The following is a 16,784-nucleotide window of genomic DNA, read 5'->3' as shown; positions in this document are numbered from 1 at the left end:
AAACTGTTACGAATCAATCGCATTATCATTCACATTTCAAAATGTGACGTAACTTAAATAATAAAAATATGAATTTACCGTATAGTGTTGTTGAGCGTCTCTTAACATGACTGAAATAATCAACAATTACTATTCCTGGTGGACAGTATATCTAGCTCGCAGCTTTGGCTGAGTGAAACCAAGAGTGCAACACAATAAACCTGTTTAATGTATGTGAAATAATTTAAATTGATAGATTTACTTACTTCTCCGTTCTCGGGGATGGATACTTTATGTTTACCTCCCGTAGTTTTAGTTTTTCTAGACCAGTTTGCTCAATACATAGTATACACATATGTTTGTTTTTCCTCCACGTTTAAAACTTCTAATTTCCTTCACTAGAGTTAGTATAATAGGTCTTTAACTTTTTTTTTTTTTCATTTGTGTAGGTATGTATGATATATAAACTAATATCTATGGTGGAAGATTCAACTTTTGATTATTAGGGCATTACAGTTAAGGTTCTTGATATATCTTTTGACACAATTTTTTCTTAAAATGCGACCCTTGATTTTCTCTTTGAATATGTAATGTTATTAAGATATTTTTCATTGAATGTGACCTTGCATGTTTATATAAGTTAGGTTATACCTGTCTCACCAAAAACTGGTGAAAAAAAATGAGCAGAATTAAAAACCAAAACGTTTCAAATTACCCCTCGGCCTCAAAAGTCATTGCTAATGCATAGAAGTGACTTGTTATAAATACACACACACACAACAACTACTACTAAAAGTGTAATTTTATTTATTTTATGTTGTAACATGCTTATTTGATGCTTGTTTATTTCACTTAAATCTGTGTATAAAATTATACCTGAATCTACAAAATTCATGCAGGAAGTTTATTTTCAATAGATCGGATCTGGAATCAACATATGCCAAAGGTCTGGCGAGGCTGTCAGCTAAGCTATCCAAAACTTCACGTGAAGTTCGAGGGTAAGCATGTTGTTCATAGCTTTATATGACATTTTGTCACATGATATTAAATTACTAAATTTAAGGGTACGAAAAGCTTCCCTATTCATAAGTGGAACGTTGTTACTGACAAACGAAATTCCTCATTAGCATTAGTTCTACACTGGGCCTAATTTAACTTGAAAATGTTCACTGTTTGGTAGTAAGCTGTGTGCTTTTTATTGTTAATGATTTACTAAACACTGACTTCGACTATAACATTCTCAAACACCTTATAGGTATGTGTAAATTGTTTGGCGGGGTTTAGGACCTTAACTTTCAAATTGCATAATTTGGTAGGTTACTTTTATATATATATATATACAATTTTTAGTATATTTAGTAATATAGATTTTATAAAACTGACTGCATGAGAATTGCCCTAATTCGGATGATTTCTTCTATCACTGGTGTAATGATAAACCTTTAGAAATTGGAGGGAAGTATAACTGTTAGCAGTTGTAATACTGATTAGCTAACCAATCGGGAATAAATCACGATTTAATTAATATGGCTAATAAGACTTAAACTAAAAATCAAATGCATCTTGCTTGTTAGAAGGTAAATAGAAATTAAGTCAGGTCAAAGTGGCATGGTCTTGAAGTGAAGTCTTACTTTATTTTTAAAACTTAAGACAAAATGATCTATTCTAAGAGTGATGTCTAAACTTTATTATATTTTAGTATTGAATTAAGTGGAATAACCTGGTCTTACGGTGAAGTTTAAACTTTATTTTCTAGAATTGAATCAAGACGGAATAATCTGGTTTCGAAATTAAATACAAGTTTTAATATTTCTAGAATCGAATTGAGAAGGAGTGACTTGGTCTTGAAATGAAGTGTTTACTTTGTTTCTTTAGACGTTTAGTCTACAATATTGTTAATATCGATAACTGAGTTTTATAGTGTTACAAAAAAGAGACAGATAGAGAGAATGCTACTAAAAATATCATATTTTGGGCCTAACCAGAGCAAAATGTTTAGACAATACAATGTTATGTTACATTTGAGTGAACGACATAAAAGAAACTTGTGAATCTTTTCAGAGATATTTTAGTATTACTGTAAAAACAGCTTATGTACACAACGTCAAATCTATTAGGATTACTGTAAAAACAGCTTATGTACACAACGTCAAATCTATTAGTATTACTGTTAAAACAGTTTATGTACACAACGTCAAATCTATTAGTATTACTGTTAAAACAGCTTATGTACACAACGTCAAATCTAACATTTAGAATTCATGTACATGGTTTCTTCAGAAACGTATCAGTGTATTCGATTCGTGGATAACCTAGTTTGTAAAATTAAATACACGTACTTATTTCGTCTTCATTATTTTTTTTCAGAACCGTTTCGGACACTTGGCAAGAAATAGCCGTGCTGATGGAACGGGAATCGGAGTTACACAGGTACACTACTGTGTTTGTAATTAAGCTGTCAGCTGATCACAATTTAGAATTATTTATCAAATATAAAGAAGTACGACTTGTGTATGTAATATTTAATTTTCCAACACACGGCATAGTTCATGGATTAGTGGGTTCATGTATCAAATACTGTTACCCGTTCATGAGGATTATAGTAAATACATAATAGAGTTGGATAATAGGAAAATATCTTACTACACAAAAAATATATTCTGACTACTCTAGGGGAAAAAAAACATCTTCTAATTAAACTATAGAAGATATATATATAAAATATCTTGGATTGTTTCGTTGGAATATTTAGAAGTGTCCTATGTATTAATTAAAATTATAAACAAAATAGGACGTAATATGTTTAAATTTGTTTAGGTTTTTCTTTTAGTGGGTATTTAATTCTTCTCTGCATCGTACTTTAATTTTGCGGTTTTCAGCTAAATATTACAATGCGTGCCCCCCCCCCCAGTGGCTCAGCGGTGTGTCTGCGGACTTACAACGCTAAAATCCGGGTTTCGATACCCGTGGTAGGCAGAGCACAAATAGCCAGTTGTGTAGCTTTGTGCTTAATTCAAAACAGCAACAATTACAAAGCGTAAAGGTTGTTCTCAGTGGCAAACAAAAATTATAAAACCTAGTTATCTTATTTTACTCCTTGAAATAATGATGGATGATGTACAAATTTATAGAAATACCCTAGTTTCGTTCCTTTTTTATTTACACGATTTTTCATTTTAAGTGGTAGAATTTTAATAATGTATGAAAGTTTTTGTGTGTTTTTAAATAAATTTTTAAGCGTGTTCCTGTCATTAGAAAGAGAATATTCAACACGAGCCAGCTCTGCATTTTCATGAGGGACCCACATATATGAGTCATATCGAAAAGGTTTGGATTGTTTTGATTTAGACCAGACCCAAGACCATAAGATCCAACATGGCATAGTTAACTTGTGAATGCAAAGTAAAACGATGAAGCAATGAAACATGCTTGAAATGTTCTAGGTATGGTTGTGAATGCGTTGGTTTAAATGTAGCGATTGAGTTAAGCCGTGGGCCCAGATCAGATGAGGGAAGAACTTATAAGAGGATATCACATTTGGCTTGACATAACTAGCTGAATCTGAGATTTGTCAATTGATTACTGCATTTACAGCGAAACTTCAAAAAGAAAATAGGCAAAATAGTATTATCTTCAAAATTGAAGATTGGAATCACATGTAAGAAATCACTAGTTTCAGTCTTTGTGAGACCAACGGCATACTAAAGTCCAGAGATGCACTGTTAATTAAAGTTGAATGTACGACACATTACACGATGTCTCTAGCGATTCTTAAATTAAAAATGCCATTTCTGCAATCAAGAATAAATAATATAAATGATATAATGCACAGAATGGTACCGTCATAATATACTCCACATGGAGTTCATCATGCCATGTTTTCGTTAATATTTAGTTTATTTTTATTTTACAAGTTGTGCCGAGACTCATTTATTGACATGTATCGAAATAACACCAAATATCTGTTTTATGGAATGATTCTTTCCTCCTCGCCGATCATCTTAGGCTCACTACTAAAAGATGAACTGGCTTGTGTGACACGAGTTAATAATGACAAGAAATATGAGTACCTGATGTAAACACTAGAAAGATAGGGAGGTAAATACACGTTAGTTGCAAGTTTTTGGTTTGTTTTGAATTTCGCGGTAAAGCTTTCTGAAGGCTATCTGTGCTTGTCGTCCCCTGTGTAGCAGTGATGGATTAGAGGGAAGGTAATTAGTCAACACCACCCACTGCCAAGAATTCTTGGGACACTCTTACTAAAGAATAGGGGGATTGACCATTACATTATAATGCTTCCACCGCTGAAAGGGCGAGCATGTTTGGTTTGACGGGAATTTGAACCCGTGACCTGTAGATTACGAATCGAGCGCCATAACTACCATGCCGTAACTACAAGGTAAAACACAATGACAGGCTTGTGAAAAAATAGGAATAACATAAATACAGACTACCATGCCGTAACTACAAGGTAAAACACAATGACAGGCTTGTGAAAAAATAGGAATAACATAAATACAGAGATAGTTTTAAAACTCTAAACGACATTATACTCCCAACTTTATTTCTTTTTGTTGTTGTTATTATTTGTAAGTTAATTCACCTTTACGATTGTAATATTTTATTGTTGCTGGAGTAATTTAAAAATTGGAAATAAGTATGAGTTGGTTCAAAATAATCAATTGAATGAATTTACTTTTTCAACTGGCGGACATTGACGAAACAGCAATAGTTTTTATTGAATATGTGCCAAGGCGGTATTGAACAGCGGTATGTCTCCGGATTTACAACGCTAAAATCAGGGGTTCAATCCCCTCGGTGGGCTGAGCAGATAGCCCTTCGTGGATTTGCTATACGAAAAAAAAAAACACACACGATAAATGGATGGATAATGATAATACAACAAGTTCTCAAATAAATCATGTTTAGATTTGAGAATGTAGAGATTTGTAATTAGATATGTTAATAATAAAACTATTAAAACTCAGCGTTATATATATATGTGTGTGTGTGTGTGCTTTCGTTAGTCGTTCCAAAATAACATAATGAAGCATAAATTGTAAGATTTTGATATTTTTCCTTAAAATGAATAAACGCAAATCGTCGGTTAATTTAATAGAAGAAAGTTTTAAATGAGTACGGCCACTCTATTAAGTATGACAGTCAAACAGTATGTTATTAGTAATTTGTATGTTCTCACCACCAGGGGTGGTGGTAGTGAGGCGTAAGCACGAGGGCTTATAACACTAAAATTCGGGTCTCCGTTCCCGATATTAGCACAATGAAGACAGTTCATTGTGTAGCATCACGTACAGAAACAAAAAGGTAAACTGCATACATCACAGTATTTGAATTTTATTCGTAATTTCTTGAGTTTATTGAACACTCCTTCATACAATAATAATGCCGTTTCAGATTCTGCAAATCTTTGGTTCTTTAAAAGTGGAATACGAATGTTTAATTATTTGGATTAAATCAGTTGAAAGTGTGGTTAATGTTATTGTAATTTATACCCCGTAATTCTGAAGATAATTTACCCTGCTTTCATTAAGGACTTGTCAAAATTTTATAATAAAAACTTTAAAGAAAGATACGGTAAAAGAGTACGCCAGATCTCTTAAATCTAATCGAGTTTCGATAGAACCAGTTTTTCCTAAGAAAAACTTGTGATCAGGACAAGGTAACGGCGCGTAAACCAAATAAGGTGTAAAGACACTGAAATTAGTGACTGTAACTTTTGTTTCTGGTAGAAATCCGAATGTTTGTGTTGGCAAACCGTATGTGTATCAAGTCGAAGTTACAAACTTGTCACAACCAGTTTCATATGTGCTTGAAAACCTGTATGACACTTTTGTCTCGCCAATTATTTGGTTTTTAAAATTGTACTACTGCACGTGCCAGTGTATATATATATATAGAAGATTATAATGTATGAACCTATCTAGAAGTATAACAAGTGGTAAATAAATTTTTCGTCCTATAAACTTTAGTTATGATTCCATCTTGTACTGACGCACACATCAGGCTTGGAAAACAGAAAGGAAAGAAAATACACTAATAGAAATAAGTACAAAAATAATAGAAGTTCGAACAAAAATTACATAAAGTCCCTTTCGGGTACAATTTCTTTTATCTTTGCATGAAAATCTTCTAGAGATGTTGGGCCCGGTATGGCCAAGCGTGTTAAGGCGTGCGGCTCGTAATCTGAGGGTCGCGGGTTCGCATCCCTGTCGCGCCAAACATGCTCGCCCTCCCAGCCGTCAGGACGTTATAATGTGACGGTCAATCCCACTATTCGTTGGTAAAAGAGTAGCCCAAGAGTTGGCGGTGGGTGGTGATGACTAGCTGCCTTCCCTCTAGTCTTACACTGCTAAATTAGAAACGGCTAGCACAGATTGCCCTCGAGTAGCTTTGTGCGAAATTCCAAAACAAACAAACAAACAAACAATTTGAGCAGAAGAAAGTGTGTGGTGTTCAAACTATGTTATTAATAATTTGTGTGTCCTCACCACCTCCCCTGGTAGGTCAGAGGTTAGCATCGGGGTTTATAATGTTAAAATTCAGAGCACACTGAAGCTCCTACTGTAAATTGAATGTGAGAACAGAGAAAAACTAAATAAAGAAAAAACAATAGGTATTTTTAATAAACAACTCATTATGCATTATATAGTATGCTTGGACAAGAAGCACGATATTTAAATGACTTAACGTACGTATTATAAACCAGCGTTTGGCTCGAAGCGTGTACCCATACAATATATTATAAAGCGTATATAGATAGGTCTTGTAGTGTTATTAATCTAATACATCTTTCAATAAATCAAATATATATAATGTATAGGCATTACAAAGGCTTTGAAACCTGTGTAGCTCAATAATTGGCGTTGTGTGCTTTCGACTATCTACCTTCCCTATAGATCATGAGTTCAAAATTAAGGACAGCTCGCACAGTTCTTTTATAGTTTTGTCTGAATATCCAAAACTAGGAAACACTGATATGTAACGTAGTGAAGAGCTGTTGGATTTTAAGGTGTAGTCTCATACTCTCTACCAATTACTTAAAGTAATGGCTCTAGATCAAAACGAAACAAAATTATTGCGTTCCACCATAATATGAGGCCTACTTTGTTTAGTTGCTTGAATTTTCCAAGCAGCACTAATGAGATATGAATTCAATAAAAACTAGTCTCCTGTGGCGGAAATAACGAATTAAAGAACAGATTAAACATCCGCATAATATTTTCCTTATATTGAAATTCACGTTTTGGTAAGAGAAAGAAATTCCCAAACAAATAAATAACCAAGTAGTAAATGACTGTTAACTATTACATTAATCGAATCTCTGCATCCTCTTATGGTTTCGTTAACTTAGTTGTACAGATTTTTCCTGGACGTTATTATTTCGTATCCTCTTTTTAGTAATATTAGAACTTCATAAATATGATACTGAGATGAAAATAATGCTGTGCTTAGTATAAGTATGTTATTTATAAGTTCTAAGAATGTTAGTAACATTTAACATGAACTGTGTTAGGTAGTATATGAATGTGGTTATATAGAGAAAATTAATTGCTTTTAACATATAAATACTGTGGCGGCACATTTTACCTTAGATGCCAGTCATGGTACCACAAGCGAAATTTTATTGCCTACGTACATGGTTAACGACGAATACAACCCGTTTAGGGCATTTGGATAAATATTTTAAATATTTTCACTATACAAAAATCCTTCCTTGGAGATCATTAAATAATGTAGAGCTAAAGGATACAATGTATCGAAGAAAGGAACCTGCAATAATCGCGATGGCTGCAAGAAAACTTACACATCAGAATGTTTACGACGGAATTGGAATCCAACACCTCACCATAAGTCACTCAGGAGAAATGTCCTTAACTATGATCACGATAGAAAATTTTTCGACCCAAAAAGCCATGCAGTGAATCTCGGAATTTTTACTGATACTGCTAACAAAGTAATAAACAATGAATTGAAGTTGAATGCTCATAATGTAAAAGTTCACAAGCTTCTACTTATATTTCGAAAACAACAACCGTTTGCATGAGAACGTTGGCTGAAGAGATTGCAGTTATAACAATCCCGTTCGACCATATATCTGTCGAGTCCTCTGATCGAGCTTCAGCGGACGGTTTTTGTACCTGCTATATATTTACTTATGGTCTTGGGAGCTGAATGATTTCCACGTACCTTGAGGGAGGGAATCTGTGAAAAATGTCGAAACTTGTGGTCCAAGGTTAACGTTTTCCTTCTTCGCAGCAGCTTGTTACAGTGGTAATTATGGCAATGGGTAACAAACAGCAAGTAATCAAAACCATCAGTAGGACCACCACTGACAACGAGGAAGTAGTTCCAACAACAGTACAGGATATAGAATATTGTTCTTATGAAGTGAGACTAATCTTAGTATATATAATACATAATTTACCAATGTTAATGAAGGGTTATGTAACATACAACAGGAAATTTTCAAAAATACCATTCAAAAAGTTATTTTAGCTTTATTATTTTTATTATATTTAAGATATTTGTCGCTGTGGATTGGCTAAAATATCAAAAATAGTTTGAAGTGCAAAAGTACACTTTGTACACCAAGTGGAGTAGAACTAATGTGGTTGCAATAGTTTTGTATTTCAGTACAAGAAAAATGGAAGTGTGGTCGCACCGAATATCTTTAAAAAGTATAATACTTGAGATCCGTTTAAAAATATAAATATATTATAAGATTAAAATCTTTGATAATACGATAAACATATTTTCTCAATTCCAAATCTGTGGATGAAAGTTTGTTTTTGGAATTTCGCACAAAGCTACTCGAGGGCTATCCGTCCCTAATTTTGCAGTGTAAGACTAGAGGGAAGGCAGCTAGTCATCACCACCCACCGCCAACTCTTGGGCTACTCTTTTACCAACGAATAGTGGGATTGACCGTCACATTATACGCCCCCACGGCTGGGAGGGCGAGCATGTTTAGCGCGACACAGGCGCGAACCCGCGACCCTCGGAGTACGAGTCGCTTACGCGTTCGGCCATGCCAGGCCTTGTTTAACAAAATCAAAGAACAATATATTTGTTGAACGTTTGTACATCCACTCACCTTTTTACTTTAGTATAATAGGAACGAACCCGCGACCCTCGGATTACGAGTCGCACGCCTTACGAGCTTGGCCATGCCAGGCATGGATGAAAGTAAAGAATGATAGTACAGACCAAGTTTACGTATTATTTAAACTGGAAAATTTCCACACTTCACGTCAAAAAAATCGACCTTGAATAAAAAAGTTATTATTTATTTATATCAAATGCCCATTAAAGTATATAATTAATTACTCAGTTTTCTAAACAATAAGAAACTAAATGCTGTATTATATTATTTCACTATTGGGTGTAGGCTTAATGCTATTAAAGAATATTTAAAGGATTAAACATAAAATAGATTTTCTGGAGTTTTGTTATCTGATATCATTTTGAAAATTATCATTAATAATGGTTATAAATTAAATACCATAGGGCGGTGGTTTACCATTATGCCTCATGTTTCTCACTTTCCGACTCCTACGTATTGTATGTTCTAACTCGTCATACCAGTACCGGGAATTAGCCGGATAACTGTTACTGTGCAGGTTACAAACAGGTTGTTGCTAGCAAGTAACGCCCAAATTTTCTGATCCATAATCAGCCAACCTTGAGGTTCGACCTTGGCCTTCGAGGGGACTATTACATATCCGTGAATATTTATATCCTAAATGAAGTAATGCTGGATAAGAGGACTTCCTTCTACTCACTATTTGAAAAAACAAACAAACAAAACTCTTGAAGGAAAAACGATTATTAAATAAGTCGAGAAAATGTTGAACAAAATTTCAAGATATTCAAGCCAACATTGTAGTCTTCTGTTACATGGAATACGAAGCCTTATCTCTCATATTAAAATGGTCTGTTAGGTTTGTTTTGTTTTTTTTTGTTTATTTTGGAATTTCGCGCAAAGCTACACGAGGGCTATCTGCGCTAACCGTCCGTAATTTAGCAGTGTAAGACTAGAGGGAAGGCAGCTAGTCAACTCTTGGGCTACTCTTTTACCAACGAATAGTGGGATTGACCGTCACATTATAACGCACCCACGGCTGAAAGGGCGAGCATGTTTGGTGCGAACCCGCGACCCTCGGATTACAAGTCGAACGCCTTAACCCACCTAGCCCTGGCATGGCCAGGTCTGTTAGGATAGAATTATATTGTTATATTTAATTATATACATTTTTTTGTTTAAGATTAATGAATAAATAAACTATTGATTGTAACTTCTGTGTACTCGTAATGTGAACGTGGTTACAAACATTTATCATGCTTAATAAATTCAAATGTCTTGTTGTGAAAAGTTCTGGATCTTTGTCAAGAACAAGCTAAAATTTATAAAATGGTTATTCATTGAACCTAATATTTGCTAAGCTTACAGGCAAATATGTAATATACATGAATGTTTGATATACGTATATAGGTAGGAAAAAGTACATGCAAATCCTTTTAAATTCATTACCCAAATGATGTACGATCATTAGGCTTATACAAACACAAAGCTTAAACATTCGTAGTAACTTCGTGAATGTTTCCATGTTGTATTTTCGTTAAATCGATGCTGATTTCACACCTGAGACAATTATAATGGATTACAAGATGCATTACTTGCTGGCATAAATTTTAAAGCGAAAAGGAAGCATTTAAGTTTGTTGGTTTTTTGTTTTGAATTTCGCCCAAAGCTATACGAGGCCTATCTGCGCTAGTCGTCCCTAATTTAACAGCTAGTCATCATTACCCACCGCCAACCGTTGGGATACTCTTTTACCAACGAATAGTGGGATTAAACGTCACATTATAGGCCTTCACGATTGAAAGGGCGAGCATATTTGGTGCGACGGGGATTCGAACTCGCGACCTTTGATTTATGATTCAAGTGCCTTAACCACCTGGCCATGCTGGGCAAGCATTTAAGTAATTAGCACATACGATGTCATTGTTAAACAATATACGAAGAAAATGTTGAGAATGTATGATCCCAGACAAAATAACCGCTTAAATAACAGTCATCTGACATAGCGATCATAAATCAGTTGTTGTCATGATTAGTAACTTATACACAAAGTGTAATTATTAAACAGTTACTAATTTTTAATGCAAGAAACTAATTATAAACTAGTTTATCTTCTACACTCGTCTTCAAGTAAACCCAAGAAGGACTGCGTTTATAGTTCTAATTCCATTCTTGTGCTATTCTTGAAAAAAAAAAGAAACAAAAGGAGATTGTCTAATTAACAATTAGAACTAGTATAGGCTATTAAACATTATAATGAAATATCTAATGGATGCTAGGATAAATATTAATTCTGCTAATTCGTCAGTATTAACATACGCACGTTACATACCAGAACTTCCTCAAAGTTATATTACGTATTGCCTTACTTTCTACAAACAAACGTGGATAAAACAGTATTAACAAACTTTCAACTGCACACCTTCCGTGTCAGCATCGGTTTAACCTGGACTTCCTAGCTTTTGTTTTCTCTCTAGGTAGGAGCACACAAAAGTTATTCGAATGCGTATTATTAAAGATAATTGCTTTCTTTTCATTTCAGGTGAATTTTTTCTACTACAATGGCGATTCTTTGAATCTCGTGTAATTATTCACACTGATTTTTTTTACTCATACAGAATATAGCCATGCTCTCAGCCTTTCTTTGTAGTCTCCTCCGTGTGATGTTACTGCCCTCCTTATTCAGTGATTATAAAAACCAGCCATGAATTAGGTGTTACTTTTGTTTAGATGTTTAGTGTAGGAATACTTTTGTTTACTTTCTCGGTATTGTAAAAGGTAGACCTAATTTACAGATGGTGCTGTCTCTGAACCAGCAAAATAAATATATAAAAAACGAACTTCCTGTTTTTGCTTCTTTGCTGAAACATGAGGAGACAGGTCTCTATGTTCCAAAACTAAGTATGGAGAAAAATATTTGGTATCGCTTCTATATATGCTGACCTACTGGTATTCTCGTAGAATGTTGATTTTGACAAGATTTACTGATTGTCTTTAATATAAAATATTCAACAAATAGTGATTAACTGAATGATAATATATTTAGTTTATCTGTAAAAGAAGTGCTTGCAACTGCAAGGTAATGTGTATACAGAAGATGAGTACGTTATAATAAAACAATTTGGAGCTTCATTACGTTGTTTCCGTCCTTATTGCCAGCTACGGTCACGCTGTGCCTAACGGTCGTGTTGATGTCAGTAGTCCTGCAGCGTATTTTTACTGCAAAAAAAGTGTCGTCGTAACGTTGTTTTGTTAAAATCACGTAATTATTTCCTGATAGTTTCCGTAATCTATCTATTGTACGAGGACAATGGTACTCTCAGCACTTATTTCAATGGTACAATCACAAAGAAATCCATGAATGGCTATCATTTTCCATTTGTGTCTCTACTTCTAGATGGAAATCCTTCTTGATCATGTTGCATACTGTTCACTTGGACACGTGGACGACTTTTGCCATTGACCTATGTATTCGTGGATTTTAACCTGTTACAAGGCGCCAAACTTTGGTTATTGTGGCTGGATTATAAGTTGTTGCATTTCCATATCTGGATGGTCCTGTTGCCTCAACTTGTCCACATTCCTTTATTACTGAATGCTATTAAGTACAAGGGATATTCCTGTCTTGGAAGTTTTAATTCCCCACTGTATACTATTTATGTTTATTGTTAAAACAAAGATTGTTCATTTTGGATTTTACTGTGTTCAGTCTCACTATTCTATTTAATACCACAATTCAATAAGAGATTTAGCATTACTTGTTACTTCGTAATTGGTTTGCTAGCTAAATGGCAGGTTTCACTTTATTTTCTAAAACATATTTCAAGTTAGTTATCACGTTTGATCTCGTACTCATTAGCCATCAACATCATGATCAAATCTTTTGTCTCCGTGCCTTTGTTGCTTTCTGTTGTGTTATTTGTATAATTTATTTGTGTTATATAACACTCATAATAACAATTTAATGTTCATATATATTTGTGAGACCACACTCGTATTTTAATTTTAATATACATATTACTGTTACTCTCTATAAACTAATTTAGCAGTTTATTACGAAGTTCTGTGGCTCTCAAATGGGTCCTAACATTTGAAGTAAGTCAAGTGGTAATCATAAAATATAAGGCTTACACCATATTGTGAAATATTACCTGATAACTCAAGAAACAAGTTGCAAAACCCTTCCAACTGAGTTTCCTAACTCTTACCTGCCATCTTCAGTTATACAGATTGTTGAAATATTAGATATTTATTCATTCCAGCTGTTTTAACTTCTGCTTATTGAGTAATAACCATATACTTTAAGGTATTTTGCATTATCACTTAAAGGGGCTTAAACATTAAGGATTGTGAATTTCTTTTCGTCAATAATCTTAAGTACCTGATCATTCTAGTTGGTAACTGTTGAGTAATAATTGCAAAAATATAGTCCATACATTCTGCCAGATAAGACTATTTGATAGTTTGGAAAGTAAGGGTTACAAATTAATTTTGGCCATTGGTTTTTGATGAAATTTCTGTTCTAACTAGTGTAAATCATTTGGTAATCTTACAATGTAGTACATGAGCCATTAGCTCAGAAACCAAGGTTTGCAAAACGTTTTGATTATTGGTCACTTGTAATGATTCTGTGGCTGTTGTGATGATTGACCAGTCCCATCCATATCAATCAAGAGGTCATAGTTGTCAGATTAACAACTGGAATTGTATTTTTCCTTTTATTCTAGCAATTGCTCATCTGGCTCATCATGAACAGTCAAATAAACGTTTTCAGCTTTCACTCCCTTATCATGTAGATTTCATACAACATTCCTTCCCTGAATGTCTTCCACTACACTGTGTATTTCATTTGCAATGTAACAAAAACTGTTTTTATTTTATATGATGTATACAGTCTGCTTACTTTTTTAGCTTAAACTCAGAGTTAATTTACAATTTTGTTCCTGTTTTAAAGCTAGCATTTCTCATGCTAGTAGAAATCAGTTTCACATAAGAATCCTACACCAGTCATTTAAGAAAATAATCATTTCCTAAGTAAAGCCATTATTAATTAGCGCTATGTTATTAGTTTGTAGTATCCCATTTAAATCCCTACCCTTCCATTTAGGTTTAATCTTGAAAGTTCAAAATTATACATTTGATTTGAATATTCCACCTCTATGCTATGTGAAATTTGTAATGTAGAATTGTTTTACTGGTTTCCTACACTAATATTCTGTTATTGCTAATTCAATGCATATGATTGAATAGAAACATAAATAGATTTGTTTATTTATTTTTACACTACAATATAAAATTATTATACATAAAAAAATTGTTAATCCTACACATACCCAGTACCAGCTCTCGGAAATTTATTCAACATTAACAGATTTTAGATGTAGTTTTACCAAACAGAAATTGTGAGAACAAACATTTCAGTGTTCTTTGATGTAGAGCTATCAGTGTTACATATAACAACTGTGTTGTAAGAAACTTTCGTTACATACCTATGGCCTAAGGCCTGGCATGGCTAGGTGGGTTAAGGCGTTCGACTCGTAATCTGAGGGTCGTGGGTTCGAATCTCACTTGCACCAAACATGCTCGCTCTTTCAGCCGTGGAGGCATTATAATGTGATGGTCAATCCCACTATTAGTTGGTAAAAGAGTAGCCCAAGAGTTGGCAGTGGGTGGTGATGACTAGCTGCCTTCCTTCTAGTCTTACACTGCTGAATTAGGGATGGCTAGCGCAGATAGCCCTCTTGTAGCTTTGTGCGAAATTTAAAAACAAACAAACAATACATACCTATATACATATACCTAACTGACCATGTTTAAATTTGGTTTGTGCAAATAACTACAAAATCTCATATCATCTATATAAATAAACGTTAATATTGTAACGGATTTATTAATGTATATTTATTTTAATATCTATTTTTGTTTTAGTTAAATATGTATTTAGAAATGTATGTAACTTGTGTTGTAAAATGTGTATTACGAAAGTCCTGCCAATTCTCTAAGTTTGTAGAAGACTTTCCAGCGTAAGAATAAAAAATGTACGATGTATGTATGTAAAATACTAGAGATTTCCAACTGGACTTTTGAAAACCCTGCCTTAAAGCTTATAAAAAGTAACCAATGCAATGCGGTAAGACAGTTTAATATTGTTGGTTTGCTACAGTTAGTTTACTATAAACCTCGTAAGCTATACTTGTCATATACGCTTATTATTTGGAAAACTACAGATATATTGACCAGGAATGTTTGTAGATTTTGAACATTATAAATCATTTAATTTCAGTGAAATAGCTTTGGACACTAGTATTTCTATGAGAACATTAAATATTTTTATCGGGAAGGGGTAGAAAAAACGTCAAAAGGAGCTAGCTATCTTCCCATCAAATGAAGTGCACCCGCATATCATCATAGAATTAATTCGCTGCTCATCATGAACCATTGATAAAATATTCAGTTTTAAAGCAAATAAAAGGTTTAGTATTGTTTGCAAGATTATAAAACTTTTGTATATAATCATTTCTTGTAATAACTATTTGTGATAACTGTTATTAAAAATTGTATTGCTGTTTGTATATTAAAATATATCTTTGTTAAGAAAGAAAATTGTGTGTATCAATCTTCTTGGCAAATGTCATAAATTTGATACATATTGACATTCAATTAACTTCTAAATCTAAATAAAAAATTCAGGCTATTTGAAATTTTAATAAGTAACATAGTAAGCTGGAGACTCGTTCGAGATGAATTATTATACCTAACAATATGTATGTATGTATGTGTGTGTGTGTGTTTGTGTACATCTGTTCCTTATATGCTTCATATTTTTTTGATCAATTAGCACCAGACTTGATACAGTAATACAAGATAACACTAAGAAGTTCATGGGGTATATCTGTATACCCCCATCTAATTTCTGAGAAACTACAAATTTTATATATCCATCAGTATGAGAAAGAACTATGTAATCACTATTGTTAGAATATTTGAGAACATTGTCTTTCTTTTCAGTATTGATATTTTTATATCTCTTTATTACACTTTTATTTTTAATGTTCATTATGTTAATAAAGCAAAATAGAAGCACATTTTTCTGTCCTTTGTCACAAATTGGTTTTTATTTAACCAAGCTACTATCCTATAGAGTTAAAAGTGATTTTGTTTTTATAAATCGATGAATAATTAAGGAAAAGTGTTTTTTTACAGAGATGCTAAAGCTATGTATTGTGGAGAATTGGTAAGGCCTTGCAAATTCATCAGGTCTTAACATATAGTTGGTGTGTGTACTACTGTTTATTTTGAGTTGCACACTTCACATATGAAATGAAATTGAGTTTGAATCTTAAATGTTTATAATTTCACTATAGAAATAAATGGTAGATACAAGGTCACAATTGTATAATTAACTTTACTTTTTTATTTCAGTATTCCTAGATTATATATATAATACAGTATCTGTAAAATTTGTTTTTTACCATAACATTTATAACAGGCAGTTTGCAGTAGGATTGAAAGAAGAAGCTGTAAAGCCACTTAAAACTTTAGTGGAATGTCAACATAAAACAAAAAAACTTGTAAGTATTTGTCTCTTAGATTCTGTAATAAGGTAGAGTAAGCCCCCATTATTCAGCTCTCTTCCAGTACTTAATATCATTTATTTACTTTGGAAATAATAAATATATATATATATATATATATATATATT

General features: G+C 33.3%; 1 protein-coding gene across 5 annotated transcripts in view; it reads left to right on the top strand.

Moving 5' to 3' along the window:
• Positions 1-16,784, top strand: part of LOC143246266 (nostrin-like) — a 59,898-nt gene that overhangs the window by 20,111 nt on the left and 23,003 nt on the right. For 3 of the 5 annotated variants that reach the window (XM_076492715.1, XM_076492714.1, XM_076492718.1), the window contains 3 exons: positions 897-977; positions 2,347-2,409; positions 16,572-16,653. In XM_076492715.1, coding sequence (XP_076348830.1) covers positions 897-977; positions 2,347-2,409; positions 16,572-16,653 — 226 coding nt within the window. Of the gene's footprint in view, positions 1-896; positions 978-2,346; positions 2,410-12,427; positions 12,730-16,571; positions 16,654-16,784 lie in introns of those variants that run through there. The other 2 variants (XM_076492717.1, XM_076492716.1) reach the window with 2 other exon arrangements.

The sequence above is a fragment of the Tachypleus tridentatus genome, chromosome 3 (assembly GCF_004210375.1).
Source record: "Tachypleus tridentatus isolate NWPU-2018 chromosome 3, ASM421037v1, whole genome shotgun sequence".
In the NCBI taxonomy this organism is placed as follows: Eukaryota; Metazoa; Arthropoda; class Merostomata; order Xiphosura; family Limulidae; genus Tachypleus; species Tachypleus tridentatus.
Note: the sequence above shows the minus strand (reverse complement) of the source record. Positions and strands in the feature narration are given on the sequence as shown.